This window comes from Lonchura striata, chromosome 19 (assembly GCF_046129695.1).
Source record: "Lonchura striata isolate bLonStr1 chromosome 19, bLonStr1.mat, whole genome shotgun sequence".
Classification (NCBI taxonomy): Eukaryota; Metazoa; Chordata; class Aves; order Passeriformes; family Estrildidae; genus Lonchura; species Lonchura striata.
The window spans coordinates 7,160,415-7,183,887 of NC_134621.1; the positions used below are offsets into that span (position 1 = coordinate 7,160,415).

A 23,473-nucleotide genomic window follows, 5' to 3' on the forward strand; every position below is an offset into this window, starting at 1 on the left:
AGGTGAGTTGCTTTACTCTCATTTTTCTTGCAAATTTGCAGTGGTCTGGACAGCAGCCTGAGAAAACAGCTGAAAATAGGATTGGAGGTGGATTGATTTTTTAAAATTTTTCCCCTACAGCTGGGTTGTATTGGCAGAACCCCCCCAGTGAAGGGTAACAAATCAAACTGCGCTGTTGCAGTGTAATCCATAATGGGCAGTTGCTGACAGAACCTCTCCATGTTTAGAGCAGCACAATGTCAGAGATGGAAAGGAATTGGCTAATTAAAGGTTAGAGCCCGTGTTACAGGGGGAATGTGCTCAGCATCTTAGCAAATTTGGGCTTTCAAACTCAGGCTAAGAACCCACATTTTTATGGAACTGCCACTTGCCAGGGGGATACTCCTTTTCTTCTAAAGAATGTGGCCAGAATAAAGCAATGGGTGGAGAACTGCCATGACCTGTTCAGCTTTCAGGACAATGGACTAAAGACAACTGAGGTAAGAAGTTGGGTTTTTTTCCCCTAGCCTGGATTCAAAGATTTGTCTTCATGTTATTTTTTTTTTTTCCCTGAAGCATATTGGAATTATAAAGCTTGCTGCTATCTTCATACACCTATGTTTCACTTGTGTGGGCTCCACATGTTCTTCTGGATAAAATGCATTAGAGAGATGAAAGAATGAAAAGTTTTCAATCTTTAATATACAGTAAAGACCTGTATGTCATCCAAATTCTGTTTCACCAACACAAGTAATTACTACAATAATGGATTTTAAAGGTAGCATCCATTTATTTTCAAAAAGCAGGTTTTGAGTTACTGTATGCAAATATAATTGAGACTTAAGTAACTGGAAGTTATTTCTGAAGTACCATTGCCTTTTCAGAGTGCAGGCTAACCAACATTAGCCTTACTTAGATCTTCTCTGCTGGAAGGGGTAGAAAGATGTGGCCCAGCAGAAGAGATACTGGCTGATACTAATTTCTGTCTGGAAATGAGGTTACTTGAACTTGCTCGGCAACTTGGTTCTGATTTGCAAGGCAGTGATGAAGTGTTATTAGACCTACCACACAGATAATGCCCAAAAGGTACATAAACACCACTTAATGTGTTCTGCTGGTGAAGAGAGTCCCCCTGGAGAGCTGCTGCCCTGCTGGGCAGGCTCAGGCCAACTCAGCCTCTGAATGGGCTGATGCTGGTTTCTGAGGAGACACGATGCTGCTCATCCAGCTGCAATTCAGAGCAGCTGTTACACCCTGCCCTCCCCTAAAAGCATGTCACACACAGGCCAAGATTGCCTCTTGTGGAGGTACCCAGAGTAGAGCCCTCGGCAGAGGCAAAGAGCACTCACCAGCAGCACAGGTACTTCACATGAGTGGGACACAACGCAGAAATAAAATAGTGTTTCCAAATGGAAACCACCCCACAGAGCTGATATGCTTACACTAAAATTACTGTTCTCATGATAACAGCTTTAGAGCAGTGTGCTCTTACCAAATGAACTACTGATTCAGTAGTAACATGAGAGGGTGCATCACCTTCTGAATCATCTCCTCCTGTGCCAGAGAGGCTTACACAGAAATAACAGTCTTAACTTTGTTTAGTTATGAGATTACCTTGTTACCTGGGTTTACCTTTTTCTAAAGTTACTTAACATGCAAGTTATTTTCCAGAGCCAGCAATGGAATTTTAGATGCTTCATCAACTGATTTTTTTCTTCTGTATTTAAATGAGGATCTTAATTTACACACTTGTTTAAAAATTTTTGTTGTGGCATTCAGGTAACATCTTACAAATAGATGGCCTGAGAAAACCCTCTCTACTTCAGGAACAGTTTGTTCCTTCCACTGTCTGATGAAGAAATACTATCCCTAAGAAATAGGGATACGTTAAGTTAGTTTCCTAAAAAATATATATATACATATACTTTTAAAACAGCATGTGCCCATGGAGGTTTAATAATATCATTTCATACTGCACAGTACTCCTTCAGCTTTTTCTTCCAAGGAAAAATGGCATCAAAACTGGCACTCATATGTAGCAGAAGTCAGATTTTGTAGAGAAGGCCCATTACTGATATCCAGGAAGTGGCAACTTCTGTCCTTCCTTTGCTTCGAAGAAGGTGTAAGAGAGAGTGATCAAATCAACTTTAGCCATTTTAGGGTCCTCTGCAAACTCTGGATCAATGTAGAAAAAAACAGGCATGTCCACTTCCTCCTGAGGATTTAGCCTCTGTTCTTCAAAACAAAAACACTGCAGGTGGAAGAAAAAAAAAATTCCACAATTAGACAACAATTGCGATGATAAATTTTATCTCTGCCAACATGAGAGCCATCTTAATGGTTTAAAATAAATTCTCATTCCCTTTACACCCCTCAAATCCTGGGAAGGATCAATAAGATGACCAACAAGACAGCAATTGTGCTACTGGTGATATAGGAAAAAAATATATTAGCTTTTAAGGGAGTATGTAAAGGTTTCAAGGGGCCAGACCAGCTCACATCATTCTGCCTGCCCTTAGAGTGGTACTAAATAACACAGATTTTGGAGCCACTCTGATGGGATGAGCAGTTGGTGTGAGGACAGTAAGGCTAAGAAGGAACTGAAGCACTTCATCATTTGAAAAAAAAGGTATTTTCTTAAAATATTAGCATACTAAGAATGTTGTCCATTAAAACGTAATCTATGGGTAACCATTTTCCTTTGTGTAAAGGAAAATGCAATCTTTGCTTTGTTCACACTTACTTGTATTTTATTGAAATACTGTCCTGCTTCAAAGGGGACAACGTTGTAGGTGGAGATTCCAATTATTGGCTTGTCAGTAGGATTTTTTGCTTTATAAAATGCCAGTGCAGTCTCTCCTGGTACCACCTGTGTAACAGAATTGTACAGTGATTTTTTTTTTTTAATTCACTGCAGCCTTCTACCCCTCAAACCAAGTTCTTTACACTTAACCTAGAATTAATTTTCTCTATCGCTGTTTCAATTTGGTTATTTCACAAATATTTTTGATTACATACAATTCACCTGTATTCAAAATTAAAAGTTTCAATACTGTTCTATGTATTTTTACTCTTACCACTTTGCCTGTCTTCTATTATCCTCAACAGTTCAACAGCACACAGACCATTTTTAATATGCAGATTTAGATATGGTGTGGATTTAATTTCTGAGGTAATTCTTTCAGTACTGGACTCAAAGTATTAAGAAGCATAACTCCTTATTTTGACAACTAATTTGAAACAGAAAAGTTAATCTGTGATTTTTAAATATAAAAAAAAATTCTTATAAGGATAGGGCAATGGGTGAAACAGTACAGCTTTAGATATCCTGTTACACAATATATTTTTTAGTATATATATGTATGCTAATACTGTATGCACATATATAGTGTATGTATCATGTGCATGTGGTCTATATTCCATGAAGTGTATACGTGAAGTAGTTTCAGTAACTTTTGATAGCTTAAAGGGGTAGCAGAGGGGCAACTACACACAGTGTCCTGTAAAAAGGACATTGCCGTGCTGGAGCACGTCCAGTAAAGGGCAACAAAGCTGATGAAAGTTCTAGAGAACAGTCTGGGGTTGTTCATTCTCAAGAAGAGGAGGCTCGAGTGGAACATGACTGCTCTCTGAGCTGCTGACAGGAACGTGCAGTGGGGCGGGCAGCGAGCCCTTCTGCCGGGCCTGCACTGAGAGCACCGGAGGAAAGGGCCCTGGGGCGAGACAGGGGCGATTCCCATTAGGTATCAGGAACGTTTTCCAGCGTTGGTGTGGTCAGGCTTCGGAAAGGGCTGCCGGGGAGGCGGTGTAGCCCGCATCCCCGGAGCTGCTCCCTGAACGCTGCGGCTCAGCGGTCACAGGGGCAGCGCCGAGTGCCCAAAGGCTCCTCCAGCCGCGAGCAGGGCTCTGCGCGGGGGAAGGCGGCGACTCACGTAGATCTCGCTCTGCTGAGGCTTGAAGTTCCACTGGATGCTGGCGTGCGTGTCGGCGTTGAAGGTGACCCTGATGAGCCGGTCCCGCACGGGCTCCATGCGCTCGATCCGCTCCGCGCTGCGCTCCGCGCCCGTCGTGCCGCCGAGCCCCGTGGCCTGTGAGGGAAGGGCGGTGAGGGCTCCGAGCCCCGCGAGGGAAGGGCGGTGAGGGCTCCGAGCCCCGCGAGGGAAGGGCGGTGAGGGCTCCGAGCCCCGCGAGGGAAGGGCGGTGAGGGCTCCGAGCCCCGCGAGGGAAGGGCGGTGAGGGCTCCGAGCCCCGTGAGGGAAGGGCGGTGAGGGCTCCGCGCCCCGCGGTCTGTCAGGGAAGGGCGGTGAGGGCTCCGCGCCCCGCGGTCTGTCAGGGAAGGGCGGTGAGGTCTCCGCGCCCCCCGTACCTGGCAGTAGAGGCGGTAGAGCGGCACGGCCGCGTACGACAGCCCCACCATGCCCACGGCCGCCGCCGCGATGTAGCCCACGGCCGAGCGGTTCCGGCGCCGCCACTCCTCCTCCTGCTGCCGGGTGAAGGGGTTGGAGCCCCGCACGCCGCGGGTCCCGCCGAGCCCGGGCCGGGGCAAGGCCCCGAGGCGCAGCCCGCGGGCACAGCGCGCCCAGCCCCGCCCGCACAGCGCCATGGCCGCAGCGCGGGGGCTCTCGGAACGGGGCGGGCAATGGGACGGGAGCGGGGCGGGGCGGGAGAGGAGGAGCCGGGAAGGTGGAGGGCGGTGGCGGCGCCGAGCCGAGCTGAGCCGCGCCGCCATCGCATCCCTGCCCGCTGCGCCCCTCAGAGCGCGCTGGGTCCCGGAGGAGCCGCCCGCGGCTGCCCCTCCTCGCTGGCCAGCGGGACGGCTCGGGCGCACGGTGTGTACGAGGTAACCGGAGCAGCCCGCAGGCCGGCGGGGATCCCCCGCTCCGGCCCCGCGCTGAGCGGGCTGTGCTGCACGGGATGGTACCCACAGGCCGGCCAGGAGCGGGGTCACCGGGAGGGGCGGTGCTCCCGCAGGTACCGCACGTTGGTACCTGGTGCCAGAGGGGTGGCCCAGGTCCCGCAGATTCCTGGTTGTCCCCCTGGTTGTCCCCCTGGTCGTCCCCCTGGTTGTCCCCCTGGTCGTCCCCTGGTTGTCCCCCTGGTCGTCCCCCTGGTTGTCCCCCTGGTTGTCCCCCTGGTTGTCCCCCTGGTCGTCCCCCTGGTTGTCCCGCGCTGGGCGCGGGGCTGCTCCGGGTGGTCCTTGCGGAGCCTGCAGTTCCTCCCCCTTTGTGGACATTTGACACCGGTTGATTGTTTCTTTCTTTTTCCCCCGGTGCTTTGCTTCTCGTTAATTTCATTTCTAGGGATTTGGTTTTGTTCGGGCAGAGATACTGACACGCTGCAAAGTACCGAGCGCTGTTAGGAAACAGCAGGAACCTGAGGACGGACAAAGTCAGGCAAGTTCACAAACAATAGTTTTTCACATGGCTGATGCCATGCACTGTAATAAAATTTGCTGTAGCAATACTTGAATTTACTGCTTTAGAGCTGTGCCTCTCTTCTATGGTGGTTCCAGTAAGGTGAATCACACAAAGACTGGCAGCTCCTGAAACTTCTCCATTTTCCATGTTGAATAAAAGAATGGTAAAGGCTCAGTGTGTTATTTCCCCTGTGATCAGATGACTGGGTTTTTTTCACTCTTTAGTGAAGAAAACCTGAAAATGTTTGCTGCAGGAGCATTTGTGGTATTCCAACATAGATTTACCATCTTTTTCACACAAGAAGTACAGACACACAGGAATTGGAGTGGTTTTGTGGAGGCTGAAACTGCACCTGGGGATTCTGCTGTATCTTGGCCAGGGTCTGTGGTGTGACACTGGTGCCAGGAGCAGCCATGCTGTCTTTGCCTGTGTGTCAGGAGAGCTCCTTGTCCCTCTTCTTTTGGAAATAATTCCTGTTCTGGGTTGTGAGGGTTCAGCTGTGCACCTCTCAAGGTCAGGAAGATCTGCTACTACTGATACAAACTGATACTTTTTTGCATTAATGCTTTTTAAGCAGTTTTTGAAGTGATTCTAGCTCAGTACGTCCAGGGTTTTATTTCCTGTCAACCTGTTGTATGTACTAATAGAAATACAGTGTGAATTTCGGGGGCTTTGGTTATATTAGTGGTATGTAAGCCTATTTTGTGTGTTTTGGCCTGTTCTATGTACTTCATGTGAGAAGTTCAGAGACACTAAATACCAGAGAGTAAGTTAAAAAAACATGAGAAAACAAGACACACGAAACACCATTCCCTTTCCAAGTAACTTTAAATGGGAAAAAAAAAAAGACATTGTCTTTGCCTTTAGCAGTTACATTGCATCATCCTAGAATTATAATCTGTTTTTTTCTGTTTTAGAAGATTTTGATCCTGGATATGAGCCTATTCTTCATGTGTCAGAACTCTTCATTTTGAACTTTTATTTTAATAGTGCCTCTAAGAAGATGTCCAGTACAGATCCCCTCACAAATACAGAGGAGTAAGTACTTTTTTCCCTATATGTAGAAATAAAATGAATGGATTGTAATATTAAAATTTTTGCAGTTTCATTGGTAGGATCTTGTGTTGATGAAGACTTAAAGAAAAATTATTTGATATTGAAGCAGTCTGCAGTACGTTGTAGGAAAGCTGACACCAACACCTGTGAATTTACACTTGAAGGGAGGAATTGTCCCTTAAGCTTTTCATTAATTTAATCAGCACTTGGTTAGGACTAACTTTGTAGAGATAAAACCCTGCATATAGATTTCTTAATTTAATGCTTCTGAATTATGAAAGCATAGTTGTGTATAGTAGATCACTTCTTTGTACATCTGGGGTACCTGCAGTAGCATAAGACTGGAGGTTTTGTATTACAGTCCATTACTTTTTCAGAATACACTGTCTCTATACCTTTAATTTTTTATGTGTAGTACTTAGGAACCATCATAATTTTACCAGTGTCCCAAGATGTAAAAAAATACATTGATTCTATAAAATATAATCTTACTCACATACGAGTTCGATCAGATTCTATATGTCAAACATGGATTCAGTCATGATTGAAAAGCATCATTCCAGACCCTTTCCAAATTGCCAAATAACCATGCCAATGCTGTCATCAAAACCAGAATTAAAACCAGGCACAGGCGGCTCTCGCTGCACTTGCCATGTTTGTTGTAGTTGTGCAAAAGAATCCAGCAAAGAGTATCCAGAAGAATAATAAAAAAATTAACATAGACTTACAATCATGTCACTTCATAAATAACTTGATTGTTTAGAAAATAAAAAGTACATAACATTAAAAAAGCTAACTTGCCTTTTACTGGGACCTGAAGAAGCCAAAACTCTGCTTGTCTGATAGAAATTCAAGGTATATGATCACAAAGATACATCTTTCAGAACAGCTGTGGCTAGCTAGAATAATGTGAAAGATGAGTAGTTTACATGAGTAGTTCCTTAGCTCACTGTATTCCAAAGGTGGTTTTTCACATTAGAGATTAACAGAAAAGGCATCTAAAACTGCACTTCTGCTGCATGCTGATGGCAGGCTGTCATTCTCTGTACTTTTATTTCTTGTAGGAGATGATGCTTCCAAGAATGCTTGTTTATATGTTAACTGAAGCTTACCTGAACTTTCAGTCATACCTTTCTTCTCTGTGGAGGGGGTTAGCCTCAAACTATTCATGCTTCTCCACAATTACAGTGTTGCCCAAGCTTTTTTTAGGCTTAACAGTTGCTGTGTAATGACCTGTTTTCTTTTAACCTTTATAGCCTAACCAGCAGAATGTATTTTGAATAATGAGTGGGTTTGGATAGATCACAGTGAGTGCTCATCCATGCTGTATGATGCAGCATTCCTTTGCCTATGGTCCTTCAAATCTGAACTTGGGGTTAGTGAAGCTGAAAGGCTACAATTGCATAATGGATTTGTATAGGATTTTTGTAAAAGGCCTTTGGTTTATTTGTAACAAAAAGGATCTTGTGAATCGAACTTCCAAAGATTCTGCAGATCTTTTTGTCATCTGCTAAGTTATCATGTAGTCCATTTCAGTTGCTAAAGCATTGCAAAACTTCCCTTGGGAAAGGCAAGTTGTAATTACAAATGTTGCCAGAATGGAATAGTTTTCCTGCTGTTTGGAAATGAATCTTACTTCACAACAAATGACAACTCTTCAAAATTTAGTCTTACTTATTTATACTAAATTTCATGGCGTTTAGAGTTACATTTTTCCTAGATTTTTCTGGAAGTAGAAAGTAATTTGTGTTCCTCTGAGCATGTTCTTGAAAGGCAGAGCACTTGGAAGAGAAGCAATAATGCTGTCATTCATTAAAAGCAGCACAGTAACAGAATTTGAAGGTAAAGAGGGATAGAAGCCTTGGGGATGAGTTCAGGAAGCTGAACAAAGCACAGTTTACTTTGAAGAAGGGGTGGAGGAGCAATCTTCTGAACAAGTCATGTTTTACTGATAATAACTAACAAAATGAGAGCAATAACGCTAATATTACTTTATATCTGCCTAAATTGTCCAGAAGTTTGTCATGTCTGGTTTAATAAAAATAACTTTTTGCTTTTTAACAAGGAAATTGCAGAGCCTTGAGCCATGTGTTAATTGGGGGATTTCAATAGCAGAAAATGTGACACTGGTTGGTCTCAGTGACGTATTTTGAAAAATGCTCCTGATATTGATACCACAAATTGAACTCCACTGGTGTTAAGTACAGAGATAATTTTGTTGGAGAAAATCTATTGGTATTTTATCTTCTGTAACCTTGCCTAGAGCAAATCTTATTGATATGAGGCTTAAAATATCAATGGCCTTTCTGTAATGCTGGTAACAGCAGCAAAGTGAGCTGACTGAGAAAAAGCTACAAAGGGGCAAATTTTCATCTCTGAATGGATGTGGTCACTGTGCCACTGGGGCTTTTCACTATTTGTGAACTGGGAAGACTGGTTTATGTTCTCATTTCCATCTCTGATCTGATCCTTAATCTGTGGTGGGTCACTCTGCCCCTTCTGTGTTGTGCATTGCAGGCTTTCAGGACTGACCATGCTCTGAACACTGTTCAGCAGGGCTCTCAGCAAAGGGATTCTTTCCCCAGAAGGATTATCTGCTAATGAAACCACAGTCACTGCAGCTTTAAAAAAAAAAAAAAAAAAAAAAGGCTGCCTGAGATAAGCTTTTGCATTCCTGGCATAGCCGAGCCCTCCTGCTCCTGCTGCACCTCCAGACCTGACAGATGCTGTCTGATCACAGGGTTGCTCCTGGCTAGAGAGGATTCACCTTCCTACTTAAAGCCCTCAGTGAACACAGGGTAGTAGGCTTTCATTTCAAGCTGCAGTCTTGTTATGATCTTTTGAGAGAGGAAGAGTAGTAGGGGTACTTCTGAGGCAAGCCTGGAAGGAAACATTCATTAACCAAACTGGTGTCAATGCTCAGAATTTCTGAAAATGTGCATCTCTCTGCAAGACCAAGTCTCCTATCACAGCATCTGACCTCTGGGAACGGGGTGATACATTTGACTTCTTAAACTACATTACTACCAGAGTAATGACATAAATTTGGCAGTTTAATTTCCTTTCACAGAAAAGTACATGTCAGCTTCCATTTCTAGAGAAAATATATAACCCAAGTTCTGTGTTGACTTTTGACTACTGTATCTTGAAAGTCGAAAAATCAAGTTCTGGCAGAAGCCAGAACTGTGATTGAGAAAGAAAAGTAATAGCATAATGGCATTTGTTTCATTAATACTCCCAGTCTGCTTTGTTGGCTTTCCCTTTCGTGTGGCTGTGCATTATGCAGTCTGCTAGGAAGATTTATTTAGAAAGGTTACGAGTTAGTGCTTTTGACCTTGTTTGCAGGGAGCATGTAAATAAATTATTAGAAAAAGAGGAGGAAATACTTGTTTTTAATCATCACATTTGCCTTTGGCTGCTGGATCTAGATTGCTTAATCAGAGTGTAGTAAATTTTCTCCTTTGCATTTATCAGTCTTTAAAATTACTCTAAATGGCCATTTCAAAGAGAGAAAAAGTAAGCATTACCTCTCTAGGTGAATTAGTGCATGTGACGCAGAGGCTTTCAGAGAAGATTAAGTAGGCAGAACGCTCAGCTGGAGCTCTGTGTTTGGGTTTTTTTAGTTGTTAGCAGAAATCATCCTGCTCATAACGTTTATCCGGCTGAACTGGAAACTTCCAGTGTGTTTTGGTTACGTTGTCCTTGTTTTTCTTGCCGTGCTGAAGGATGTCCTTGCTTTCTCCAGGGGCTGAAGATGAACCAGAGCGTTTTGATGGTCTCTCTCTCTTATACTGGTATGCTGAACTATTCAGGTCTGAGGGCATTGCTCTAGTCTGTAATTGGGCAAAGTACAGGAAAGATAATTTAAAATATGATAATTTTCAGCTTCTTTTCATCAACAGCCAGAGTTTATAATTTAGATTTTTATGTGTCAAGTGATACGTGTTTTGTGAGCAAAGTGTATTATTCTCCGGTTGATAAACATGGCTAAATGTTTTGTTTGTGCAGATAAATGACTAATAACTTCTCAGAAATGGAGATCAGAAAAATATCTGGTGCTGTATGTTCTGATAAGTACTAAAAGAAATAAAACCCAAAGTTGTTGAACTTCTTTGTGTATGCTGCTAAAAAGTAATAGAAGCAGGTTCATTTTAATTGCCCTTACTGGAGTATCTACACAAAATGTTGCACTAAAGTCTGTTAGCATTCCAGGACTTCAGTTGGAGTGCTGAGTTTAGTATTTTTTATTCTAAGAAGGTTGTAGTGTACATTTTGGTGGGTTTTGCTTGTTTTTTTCATCTCTTGCATCACATCTTCTCTATGTGCTAAAACCTTCCTTACAGGTACTTTTGCCTGAGTTCAAAAAATGAGTAGTGACATCTGATTATTTAATTTGCATCTTTTTCTGCAAGAAACATTGAATTATTTTTTGTTACGACTGCCAGCTGGCCATTTCCTTATTTTTACTGTTGAGCATGTTTCAGAAGGTCTGGGAGAAATATTCTAATATTTCACAAATATTAAAATTGATGACATAAAAGAAATGTTGAATGGGAACTGAATCCAAGTCATTTTACAGTGAAATTGTTAAAGCTCTGTTTATTTTATTAGAACTATGACACGTAGGTTGACTTGAAGATCTCTGCTATATGGGGAAAAAAACCCCAACTCTGAAAGTCAACTAGACGTGATATGCTAAACAAATTTGGGGCATTTGAAAATCTTTGTCTTTACTTTTCTGTGATAAATTAATTTTAAACTGCATGTATGGAGGGATTTAGTCTTTAGAGCCTAAACAGACCTGAGTACCTTGTAAAAGTTGTCCAAAGTGTCAGTTCATATTTCATTATTATTTAATATGGTACTATATAAGGAGGGTCTAAAATTTCTGGCAAAATCTAAACTTCAGATTAAAGTCTGAGATTTGATCTTTTCAGACTTTGCCAAAGTAAAACCTCTGTGTCAGTTTGTGCGAGGTTGAAGTAACTTTTGTTCTTGCTTTTTAATTTTAACAAAAAAACTGCAGTGTTAAAACGGCCGAGAGGGAATGACAGAGAAAAAACAATAGCAGGAGCAGCAAAAGGCAAGGGAGCAAGGAATGGAATATTTGCCTGTTTTAAAGATCAGTGTACCTTGTTTAATATTTCAGAGATGGGGACAAGTCAGGACAAAGCATGACTGGGATGCTGTCCTTCAGCCTCAAAACAAATTTGTGGGATAATTGCAGTGACAGCACTGGGTAGTAATGCAAAATACTCTGTTCTTGTCATGGAGTAGGAGGTTGTCTATTGTAAAATGTAGGTGAACCTAGTGGGAAGAAATGATGATGTCTTGACTCTAGTTCAGAAGGTTGAATAATTTCTTTATTATAACTATGTTATAATACAATAATATACTATATAAAGGAAGATACTAAAACTACAAACTTACTTATTCTAACTACTATATCTAATTTATAACTCACGACTTTCTGTTGAGAGTCTAGACACAGGTGGATCTGATTGGCTATCAGGCTTAAACAATTTTCATTAGAATCTGATTAAGTAATTACTTCAGGTAAATAATTTTCTAAACACATTCTATACGAGAAAAAAAAAGGAGTAGACATAGAAATTGTTTTCTCTTTCTTTCTTCTCTGTTGCTCTATGAAAAATATTGGAAGACAGAAAAATGTACCTGCGACAGTTGTCCAAAGGAAATATTGGGCTTGGGGATTTGTCCTTTCAGGCTGTGATTAAGTAAAAGCACTTTGGTTCACTTTTAGCCTTACAAAGAGTATGTTCTGACTTATGGCATGGTCATGTGCAGTCCTGTCAAATACACACCAAATACCCTGGGTTTCATTATTTCTTTTTAGCCTGTGAAGCAAATCCTTCAAGAAATACTACAGTGAAAATTATACAGTGCATGAAGCATAGGTTAACTTTTTATTTCTAAAGGTTATTAGAATTATTAGGTCTCTTCTTGTGACCAGCCTTTCTAAAGCAAAGCCTAATTTTGCAAATACTTCAAAATATGAGATTTTGGGAAATTGTTGCTTTTCAGAGCTATTGCTTATCCTTTGATAAAAAAATCTCATCCCGTCTTCTTCTAGAAAACCAAAAGAACTGCGGATGTTCTTTAGAAGCTGGATCCCTTGGCTAGTGATAGAATTTTAAGAACATTTGAACCTTCTGGGTTTCTCTCTTCCTTCTGGCACAGCACCTTTTAATTATGTACTCTGGGTTTTGCAGAAGTACCCAGTTTCAGGCATAGAGTTCAAGCTGTGTGCTGGATTAGATTGTATGGAAGGATTTGGGTCACTGTGTCCTCCACTTTGATCTTCTTTCCCACCCTGATAATGAATTCTTGCTGTTCCATTTCATTAGGACCCTCTAGAAAATACAACTGTCTAATGTAGAACAATATGTAGGTCAAAGCAGAAAAACCTCAGTGGTGCTTATGCTCTTTACTAGAAGAGATCTGCTGAGTCTTCTCCAAAAATGTTGCAGTGAAAGGACAGAGGAGCTATAATACAGCTAACAGATTTTTACCCATAATTCACCTACATGAAAATAAAACCTAAAAAGGTAATCTGTATTTATTTCCATTCTTAATACTCGGAGTTCTCAGAGTAGTGTGCTGGTCATGAGTCTGATGAAATTGTAAATTTAGGTTTCAAAACTCTTAATTTTACTTTGTATTTTTTTTAATTCTGCTGCATGATCAACTACTTTCAAAATATTTCTCTGCCTTTAGACAATTCCAAGTGCCATCCTGGTGTTTTCCCTTGGGGTCGGGAGGTACACAGAGGGTCAGGCAAAGAGTTTGGAAAGAAACTTTTTTTACAATGGAGAAAGAAATCAATGTTGAGTGAAGAAATTAGGAGATTTGGAAGAAGATTGTCCATAAGTATAAAAAATTACATTTTAGATCTCTTAGGAAATAATTTAATGCACTGGCTTAGCTGTACTTTTGTTCAAATATTCATTGCCTAATAACTGATTTTACGGTATGTTTTTCTTGCCAAAATAGTAAGGTGAACCAGCTTGTGGAATTTTGTTTATATTTAATCACAATCCTTTTATTACACAAAATGGGATTCACAGTTCATCCTAAAGTCCTTTGTGGGAGCAGGAAGTAAATTCTGTATATTTATTGTACCTTTTCCTCTAATATTTGTGATTAATAGATTGATTTTAGGCTGGGGAGATGGTAACTCAGAGATATCAAACAATATGAAGTTGTCAGTGGAGAAAGTTGGTTTGGGTTTGTATTTGAGAGGGAAAAAAAGTCACTGTAATTTCTTTTCTGTTAAAATAGCTCTGCCTACATTTCTGTAACTGAGTTACTTTTATTTTGTTCCTTAGGACCATTATGGGCCCTCATGGAATTAATCGAGCTGTTCACCGCATCTCTTTCTCTGATTGCCAGAATGGATTAGGTAACTAAGATTGCACATTCTGTTACTCCAAGTAAATCAAACCTATAAACACCTTTGCCAGCTCATATCTGGCATCAGGAAAGTTTATTTGGCTTTTGTGGATTTGACTGCAAATACATTTTGCCCAGTAGGTGGAATAACCAATTTTTCACTTTTGTCTTTTTGTTTGTTGTTCAGGAGTTAAAATTATTGGAGGTTATCGGGCACAAACAGCAGAAGATTATGGGATTTTCATAAAGAGAATTCTGCCTGGTGGGGTGGCTGCTGTAGATAGTAAGTAATTTTAACTTTTTTGGCTACAAACACACTGCATATAAAAAGCTGTCAAAATAAATATTTATTTTACTTTGTGGGTAAGGATATTTAAAATAGTATGGTTCGGTCAGGATCTATGAGATTTTGGTTTACTTTAAGATAGAAAAATGAAACTTGGACCCTTTATGGAAAAAGATTTTAATGCACTCAGGTCTTGAAAATGTGTTCAGATCTAGATATGGATGGTGAAGGTAATTGGCAATCTTTCTGGCAATTGGCAGCACTGTTGAGTGAGCGTTGAGATGCTGAATCACTTTTAATTTATAAGGTGTGAGAGTGGGGTTTCCTGTATAAACCTAGTATTTTTAGTTAGTTCTGATAATTTTTATTACTGTTTTTAATAGTGGTGTATTGGTGGTTAAGATCTGTGGGGAGAGAAGAAATTACTCTCAGTTGAGTTTGCAATAAATAAGCTACAGACTTCTGTCCTAGATCTCTGTATGGGTTTTTTTGAGATTCCATCTTGTCTCGTGCAAAATGATCATTAAAAATAATCTGATTCAACTTCCTAAACTTGACATTTTCAGAAGGTTAAAAAATAGAATTGGTTCTAAAAGATCTTTTTGCTTGCTTTAGTGATGTCTAAACCATTAATATATCTACACATGGTAACTTACAATAATGCTAAGAGCAAGAGTCAAACAAAATTAGTTCCACAACTGTAAAATATAAATTCTAGTCTCAAAATATTTATGCTGTGTGTAAATAATACAAATAGCTAAATGGCAGTTATTTTTAGTGGCTATTCAGTTGTTAGTAAGACTGATTTATAGATTGTAGTCTTATCTGAATTATCTATCTTACTTAGGATCAGGTGCCAAGTGTCATAAAGTTGTTTAATGCATAAAGTTACATAAAATTGAAAGGAAAATTCCTGGGTTAATAGCTGGTTTAGTACAATACTTTCAACGTTTTCTTGTTGATTCATCACTCACTGTTGGTTTCATTTACAGGCCGTTTGCTCACTGGGGACCTAATCCTGGATGTCAATGGAGAAAACCTGGTTGGAGTAACAAATGAAAGGTGCGTTTGTACTGATTCCTGAATGTTTATTACAGCTTGGAATGTTATGTATGGATTATTTTGGACACTGTCAGTGACTGACTGAAAGAGCACAGCTCCCCTGAGATCCTCGGCGTTCAACTCACAAGCAATTTATCCTGTAAAGCTAATTCAGCAAATCTGTTGTAGAAAAGTGCAGGACTTTATAGCTTCTATGACAGCAGAATCAGCTGGTTTCTTAATGGCACAGATTACAGAAATGTGTGTGAAAACAGCAGTAGGAACTGTTAATACAACTATCTGCGGGTTCAGTCCTGATGCCTGTAAATGGTGGCAGCAGTCACGTAATGGCACAATGAAGGGGAGAGAAAGAGCTGTAGATGGTTTCTGTAGCTGGATCTGTAGAGATCAGTGCAGTTTTCAGTGCTGGAGATGGAGATTGAAAATGCAAAGGAAAATTGCCATTTGTATTGCTGAGGGAGATTCTGAGCCAGGCACACCTGAGCAGCAGCTTTTGTTGGGGTGGGCTGTTAATCCTGAAGGAGGCTCAGGAGGGCAGCAGGATGGCCCAAGGAGGAATGGGGACAGAAGGGAAGGGACAGCATCTGCTGACACCACAGTCTGTCTTTTGCTCTGTTCCCTGGTGCTCACTTGAAGTTTTGCTGCTGCCAAGCTCTTTTCTCTGTATCTGGCCATGAAATTATTAACTATCTTAGCAATTTGTCCATTTTCCTGCTCTTTTAGTACTGCTCACATCTTGCCAGCACCCTGGTATATTTATTTGGCCTTTTTCTGTCCCCTCCTAGGGCTGTTGACATCCTGAGAACAGCCTCAGCCTCAAATCACATGTCTCTGCTCGTTGCTAGAGATGAAGAAGCAAAGTAAGAGAAAAATTGTTTTAACCTCAAAATTAATACAAGTCCAGTGCTGTATCTCAGGGTGGGTGGGTGGGCTTTCATGTATTTTTATTTCAAATTATTTTTAATTGTAGAATTGCACTACGTGTCACATTTTTCTGCATAGTATTTGATAGCAGTTCATTCTGAGATCCCTTGCATCAATCACTTCAAGTAGCAAGCTCAGGCCAACTTCAGTTTAAAGAGGAGGATTGTAATGTTGTTTACAGCTAATACCATTAAAATTGTCTGCTGTGATAGTTTTTGAAATACTCCTCACATTTTAAAATAATGAAAAATGAGGACTCTGTTACAGCTACCACAAAACCGTAAGATTTATATTGGTCTTGCCTTCTGACAAAAGGCAGATTCAGTTGTTTTTTCCCCTCACTAGGTTGCCTTTCAATCTCTAATGAGCTTTGAATAGTTTGGATAAGTAGGTTAAACTGTTCACTGCAACAGGTAGTCCAAAATATATTCATTTTAAGAGCATTTATGTTAAATATTGCTTTAACCTGACTGATGAAAGTTAAGCATATAAACCAATATTGGCAGAGAATCATCAGCAATGTGGCAATCCAGGTCTGTATCCCCTTTTGACTTAAATCTCGGGAGGAAACAGCTGTTATGTAACTATATTTGATAATCATTGCAAGAGTATCTGCTGTTATTTGTCTTTCCTGGGATGTTCCACTTCCAGAGTAATCTCCCCATAAAGGATTTTTCTCTAAATTCCTTTAGCCTTTTGTCCAAATTAAGCTTCCTCTTTTTGTTCCTTGATTTTTTTGTATTCAGCAGACATCTAAATCACTCGGTAGCTTCTGATCTCTCCTTTTTTCAGACTGCCTAGATATATGTGAGGTTCACTCTTAATCTGCTTTTATCTAAAGCATACTGGCCTAGTTCCTGTAAACTCCTTGAATAATTAAAATCCATCAGTCCTTTAACCACTCTGGGGGGGGAGGTGCAGTGGCCTGGGCAGAATTTGCCATTTTATGCAGTCCCTCAGCCACCTTATGACATTACATCCTATGCTTAAAGCTTTATTTGATTTATATTCAACTGTGTTTATGTGTGTACCCTGTTACCCTGTAACATTTATTAGTATAATAAATGTTGTTCTTTTTTTAAAAATAATGCTCTCAGCATTTTTGAACAACCTTCAGAAGTCAAACTGGAATTACCTGGGAATTACTGTCCTTGCAATCAGTTAATTTCTTTTTTCTCTGACTAATTCTCTAATATTAATTTGGTGATGTTTCTGGCTTACATCACTCTAGATTATTTATATCTTTTAAATCAGTTATCACTGAGGTAAACAGAGCTCAGATTATAAACTTTTTTTTTTCATAAATTAGGCTGGATTCAATATCAGGTGAATCGGGTGTTTCTGTATTCTTTTCAATGCCTGTCACACAAGATGTACATCTTTGCCAGTCTGTTACAATATGATTGGTGTCTGTAAGAAATTTCTGCTTTTAGCTTTTAGTAGTTAATAAATATTTCTTCTGTCCTCTTGTTTTTAAGGAGCCACATCTTTGTCAGTCTTTTCTGGGTTCTTGTTCAGTGTAACTGAACTAAAAGCATTCTTTAAAAACACGAGTATGCTATAGGTGTATAATCTGATTCCCTCTAATATAAATAAATTTTTCTGGAGCTTGGTAGTACCACTGTCTTATTATCTGTAGCTGATTGTATTACAAGTTTTATAATTCAGGGTAAAGGGAGGTAAATATAAAGCTTTTTTACCAACAGTCCATTTTGTCCATAGTCTGTTGTTTTCCCATCTTTATCATGCATTCCATTATATTTTTTTGCCTTTTCTGACCATTTGACAGGGCTTTCCTCTTTCAGTGGGGGTTGAGCTTCCTTCTCTGAGGAGGAGCAGCTGTTCAGTACAAGCAGTGCAGGTTTCACTGGGTCCATTCAAACTGACAAAGAAAATGTTTTTATTGGCACAGGAAAGAATTTCATGACCTAATGGATAAGTATGGCTCTCACAGTGAAACAACCTCTGCAAGAACTTCTCCAACACGTCAGTTAGCTGGTGAGAGATCATTTCCCAGCCTGAAACAATCCTGGGAGACAAAAATCAGCCTTGGGGGGAGTAGAAACTTGTACTTAAAATTCCTTATTTTAGTGGAGGTGTATTGGAGAAAATGACTGAAAGTCGAACAAAGCATACATGTACCTTGAGGAATTTGTGTGTCAGTTTCCCCATCTCTTTAAATAAATATACTGGTATTGACTTTCAATTTTAATTAATTATTTATGTGAAAAGTTTTTGGTATTTGTAGCTGAAATGTGCCACAAAATGCTAATAAAAATTTGATCTAGAGCACTATAAATGCTAATCTTTCTGAAACTGCTGCCTAATTAAGATGCCTTTATAGCACATGGGAGATTAGTCTGTCTTGTATTTTGCACCCAATTTGGAAAAAATCATCACTTGTTATGATTTTAAAAATTATTCCTGGAATTCTGGGTGGTTCTCAGTTCTTAACTACTCAGGTATTTTTTGGTTGTCTGATTGCTTAGTTTGTCTGTTTTCTAATATAAAAATAATCCTACTGAGCTTTGTTACATGAGCTGAAATTTTGTGCTTTTTCCCAAATGTGGTTTTAATTCATTTATTTATTTTTATTTCTTTTTTTGAAGCAAAATCTAGAGACAGCCTTTCTTCTGGGTCATCCTCAAGGTCACAGAGTCCTCAGTTGCATCTGAAGGATAACATCACGAGCAGCAGCAGCAGAAATAATTCTGTCCCACCACTATCCCCAAAGCTTCCAAAGTAATCTCCAAACCTGACTGTGCCTCTCTTGTGGGAGCTGCAGGAAATGCTGTATTTGGCTTGTCAGGAAAATTTGGGTTGAGCACTAAGTGTTAAAGTTTGGTTTTATATTTTAACTTCTAGACCTGTAGTTCGTAATACCATCAACATTGCAGACTAATAAGATTCTTTTTTTCTCTTTATTTATTGTTTATGTGGTGGAAGAAGATTAATCAGGTTAATTTTTTTTGTACCTCCTAGTGAATTAATGTTCCTGGTTTATGTGTACCTAGATATTCCCATAAACCTTGGGATATAATATATATCTCAATATAGTAGAGAGGAGTTTTTAGCCTTGTAAAATAGAGTATAAATTCTTTCTGTAATTGTCAGAAGTGCCTGAGGTTGCTGACTTTGTTTTAAATAGTGTAATATTTGGACACTGAGATTAAATGTCCAGTATTTCTCTTTGTTATTGTAATACATATTTGCAAAACCTGTAAGATAAAGCAAGTTATTGCTTCAGTCTTTATTATCAAGTTCTGTGAAATAATTCTGGTTTTCTTTCTCTTTGTATCTCTAGTGACAGTACATTTCAGATTATCTCTGTTTGCAAAGGAACAAGCCTAGGTTTGAATATTGTGGGAGGAATTAACAGAAATGAAGGACCTTTGGTATATATTCAAGAAATTATCCCTGGTGGTGACTGCTATAAGGTAAAGGCCTTTTTTCCCTTCCTTCCCCTTCAGACACCTTAATTGCTTTGATATGCTACATCTGCATTCATATTTTAAATACAAAATGTGTTTGTGTTCCTCCTTGCCTTCTCTTTTAGCAGAATTATCTCACTGCACTGTAACAGAGCTACATGGTAATCATGGTAATGAAAATTTATTCATAAGTTCATTTGAGGTAAATGAGGATCTTATTCCTCAGTTTATGCATGAGAAGGTACAAAACCAGCTTCTGTAAGAGATTGCTTGATGTAAGGTACATCAGGAAGGATGGGACAGAGCTACAGATTGCACCTCTTTTTATTTTCTTGGACATTCAAAATATTGTATTTCCGTGAGACTTAATTTAGATGGATCCTTGCAGTTGGAAATCATTGTGTAGGCAAATGAGAAAAAAATGTTCTAAAAGTGCAGACTAATAAAATGTATGAATTGGTGTTGATTACTGTTTTAATTTGTGACAAATGCAGTATGTAAATCAGGGGGATTTGTCAATGTAAAAAGTAAATAAACAATGTAATTGCCTGGTTCAGGTACACAGAACTGTTTATCCAAGTGTCTCCTCTGGCATCCTGAGTAATTATGGTTATTTGGAAGTGTAGATAACCAGCCTTTGCCTCTGGTCCAGCAAGAGGGGACGAACTGAATTCATGAGCAGTGGGTTTTGTCCCCAAGCAGTTTATAACTATTTGTTACTGAATTTTTATACACTGAGTTTAATCCTAAAATGCAATCTGGAAGATAAAAATGCAGTGTTTCTCAAAGACCTCTTTCAGTAGATAAATGGAAATCATTCCTCTTTTATTTTATCCTATTTTTTTGTGCCTTCTAAAACATTTTTCTCACTGTGAACATACAATTTAAAGCCTATATCATATAATACCATAATCAATAAGCTGAGGCTAAGACATCAATTTCCATTAGTCTCTAATATTAGCAATAATAGAGGTAATTTCCCAGTACTGGATATCCTGTTTGGGAAGGTGAAACAGGAAGCATATTTTAAACACTTGCCACGTGAGGGCAGCGTTGGATATCTTAGAATGTGCTGGATGAAAGCAAAATGAAAGATCTACAGCTTTAATCTTTAACCAAAATACTAATTGAACAAAAAGTAAAAAAAAGGTAGTAAAGTACTGGCATAGGTTTGAAACAACACTGCTAAAATCATGGTATGTGGGTGTTAAGTAAGTAAAATTATACTGGTTTTGAGAAGGTATTTTACTTATTTCCTATGTATCATCTTCTGTGCACAATTTTTTTTTCACATAGATTGATTTTGTGTTTGATTTCTTCAGAGCTGAAGAGCAGAGACACGTTCTGTGTTACATGATGTGTATTACATTAGACAAATGTCATAACTCTGTAACCATAGGTGAATTGCATGAATTTCCAGTTGAATTGGTGAGGGCGCTGTTAAAATGCAAGGAAAGAAAGCTCCATCTTAGTGAGAAATCTAGCCTAGCATGTTTAAAGTCTTGTCTTGGAGTCTCTGGCACAGAAATGTGAGATGTTCTTGTGCTGGTAGAGAGTTTGCAATTAATTCAATAGAAGCACAAAGCTGACAGTATTATTTCTGTCATGGTTTTGGCTGGTAAGTACTAATAGACCACTCTGGTTGTCTCATTAATATGGCCCGTGAGTGTCTGAAGAATTCCATGTATTGCTGTGAACGTTTGTTTTTGAAATACAAATTAATCCAGCTCAGAGCTGAATTAATTAGTAAAGAAGCTTCCTAAAGTCAGATGGATCAGTGCTGGAAAAATCCGTTGTTTCTTTCCTTGGTTTTGTTTTGGTTTTTTTTAACAGAAATGTTTAGGTGAGTCCCAAGTTGTTTTTGATACAATTTTTGAGGTCTGTTTTCTCTGAAGAGTTTTTATAATGACTGTTTTAATGGTGAGGGATGATTGTTTAATCTGTTTATTTCTGGAGGATTGTCAAGCACAGGCAGATCAGTTATTGATATTTTTTGTCCTAATAGAACCAGGGGAATTGTCCAAGTGCTGTGACTACGCAGTTCTTTCTGTAGTGTTAGCAATTAATATAAAGTTTGTGGATTTGGTTTTATATTTGTTATTTTAGGATGGCCGACTGAAACCTGGGGATCAGCTTGTGTCCATCAACAAAGAGTCCATGATTGGAGTCTCCTATGAAGAGGCAAAAAGTATAATCAACAGAACAAAGATGAGGTATCTGTTACTGTCAAACAGCCAACCATCCAAAATTGTTTAATAAATCATATTTATGATCAGATTAATGTGAAATGTGTATTTTATTTAGAGGAAATGAGGGATACAAATTTTTAAAACTATTCAGTTGTAATATTATTTCATCGAAAAGATTCAAGTGCACTTTTTAGACCTGCAAAATTATGATGCTTTAATGTTGAAAAAAAATTACAGTATTTGTCTTTGTAATGATGGGTAACAGAACATAGTTTTAGAAAAATAATTAAATAAACCCAGTTTTAGAAAAATAATTAAATAAACCCACACATGGTGTTTGGAAACGTGTAAGTTTTGCAGAAGTATAATCTTATGAATAATATAAGTATGCAACATGTTGAAACTTCTACAATTTTTATTCTAGGTTTGAAAATTTTTGGGAGATAGCTTTTATTAGGCAGAAAAACATACCCAGTCGTCCACAGAATCTGCAGTATCCTTTCAGCCTCTTAACATCTTCTGTAGCACATGGAGAGCAGCAGGCTGCAACACTTGGTCCTCTTCCCTCTCCTAGTGGGACGCTGGGTTCAACATTCCCTCCAGATGCTGTGAGTGTATTTATTACTCCTCTTAAAACAAACTGAGCAAATGATTGTTTTTCTCCTAATTGTAATTGAGTTTCCATTTTATTAAGAAAGTGACTGACTGTTTTCCTGCACAATATTGTCTTTGGAATATCAAAACTTTTGGAAAAACCATGTTGTATAACAGAAGAGTAAACCACACTGATGAGAGGAATTAGTTGACTTGGGGTAAGAAAACAAATTAAATAAATATTAACTGTGTTCTTAGATACCAAGTTCTCCTTTACTGTTTCTCTGAAGTTTTGGAATTAGATATAAATAATTATGTATTTCAGAGATAAAAACTCCCCTGCTTACTACATATGTGTGAGTACAGTACAGTCTCACACATGCTCTGTGGTAATGAGATTTTTGCTTAAAAAATGTCCTAGAAGTATGTGGGGTTTTCCCCCATTCTTTTGGCTAAGCAGGAATTGTTTTAGTTCACACAGCTCACCATTACTGTAAGGAAATAATGTTGACCACGAGAAGGAAGATTTTAAAACTAATGTTTCAATTTTTGAAAGCTCATTTTCAGTTTATCATATGTTTAAAGCTAAATAAAGTATTGCCTTAGAAGAAGAAAGAATAAAATAGTCTCAAATACAAAGCAAAAACAGATTATTCTTAAATCTTCTTATATTTGTACTTAAAATCCTTGCCTATTTTCCTTTCCTATTAGGGATATAAACATTGAAGTGGGTTGCCTAGAGAGACTGTGCTATCTTAATCTGTGAAGATTTTCAAAACCCAAGGTTTTGATGAGGTCCCAATCTGATTTTTTCCAGTGCTTTTCCTTCTCACCAGCACCCCGTCTATGCCTTCTTGTTCTCCTGGGGTTGTTTTGACCTCCCCAGCCCTTTTTTATTCCCCCTTCCTTCCTGTCCCTTTTTTCATAAACCTGTATTTCTGGTTTGGCTTGTGATCTGCTTTAGAAATGGTATTTCATGACTTTTCATTTCCTCTCGTAGATAGAAACTGGAGTCAAGATGGGAGAGCAATCTCCAATTACTGCTCTAGACAGCAATCCTGCTGATGTGTCTGCCACGGGTAAGTGCTGATTTCATTCCCTGCCACCCTTTCCTTGTTCTTT

General features: G+C 39.2%; 2 protein-coding genes across 6 annotated transcripts in view; one reads left to right on the forward strand and one right to left on the reverse strand.

The window, feature by feature from the left end:
• Window positions 1-745: 745 nt before the first annotated feature.
• Window positions 746-4,597, reverse strand: COX11 (cytochrome c oxidase copper chaperone COX11). Its single transcript, XM_021555549.3, has 4 exons — window positions 4,346-4,597; window positions 3,912-4,067; window positions 2,723-2,848; window positions 746-2,230 (listed from the first exon to the last, which is right to left on the reverse strand). The coding sequence occupies exons 1-4, from the start codon at window positions 4,580-4,582 to the stop codon at window positions 2,048-2,050; spliced, it is 702 nt and encodes a 233-aa protein (XP_021411224.3). The 5' UTR covers window positions 4,583-4,597; the 3' UTR covers window positions 746-2,047.
• Window positions 4,598-4,661: 64 nt separating this feature from the next.
• Window positions 4,662-23,473, forward strand: part of STXBP4 (syntaxin binding protein 4) — a 67,441-nt gene continuing 48,629 nt past the window's right edge. The window contains exons 1-13 of one of the 5 annotated variants that reach the window (XM_077787375.1): window positions 4,662-4,819; window positions 5,280-5,372; window positions 6,314-6,434; window positions 13,802-13,875; window positions 14,053-14,148; window positions 15,144-15,213; window positions 15,999-16,073; window positions 18,050-18,135; window positions 18,747-18,879; window positions 19,442-19,574; window positions 21,675-21,781; window positions 22,182-22,365; window positions 23,352-23,430. In XM_077787375.1, coding sequence (XP_077643501.1) covers window positions 6,400-6,434; window positions 13,802-13,875; window positions 14,053-14,148; window positions 15,144-15,213; window positions 15,999-16,073; window positions 18,050-18,135; window positions 18,747-18,879; window positions 19,442-19,574; window positions 21,675-21,781; window positions 22,182-22,365; window positions 23,352-23,430 — 1,072 coding nt within the window. In that variant the 5' untranslated portion in view covers window positions 4,662-4,819; window positions 5,280-5,372; window positions 6,314-6,399. Of the gene's footprint in view, window positions 4,820-5,110; window positions 5,373-5,776; window positions 6,435-10,178; window positions 10,247-12,997; window positions 13,022-13,801; window positions 13,876-14,052; window positions 14,149-15,143; window positions 15,214-15,998; window positions 16,074-18,049; window positions 18,136-18,746; window positions 18,880-19,441; window positions 19,575-21,674; window positions 21,782-22,181; window positions 22,366-23,351; window positions 23,431-23,473 lie in introns of those variants that run through there. The other 4 variants (XM_077787374.1, XM_021555331.3, XM_031506399.2 and 1 more) reach the window with 4 other exon arrangements.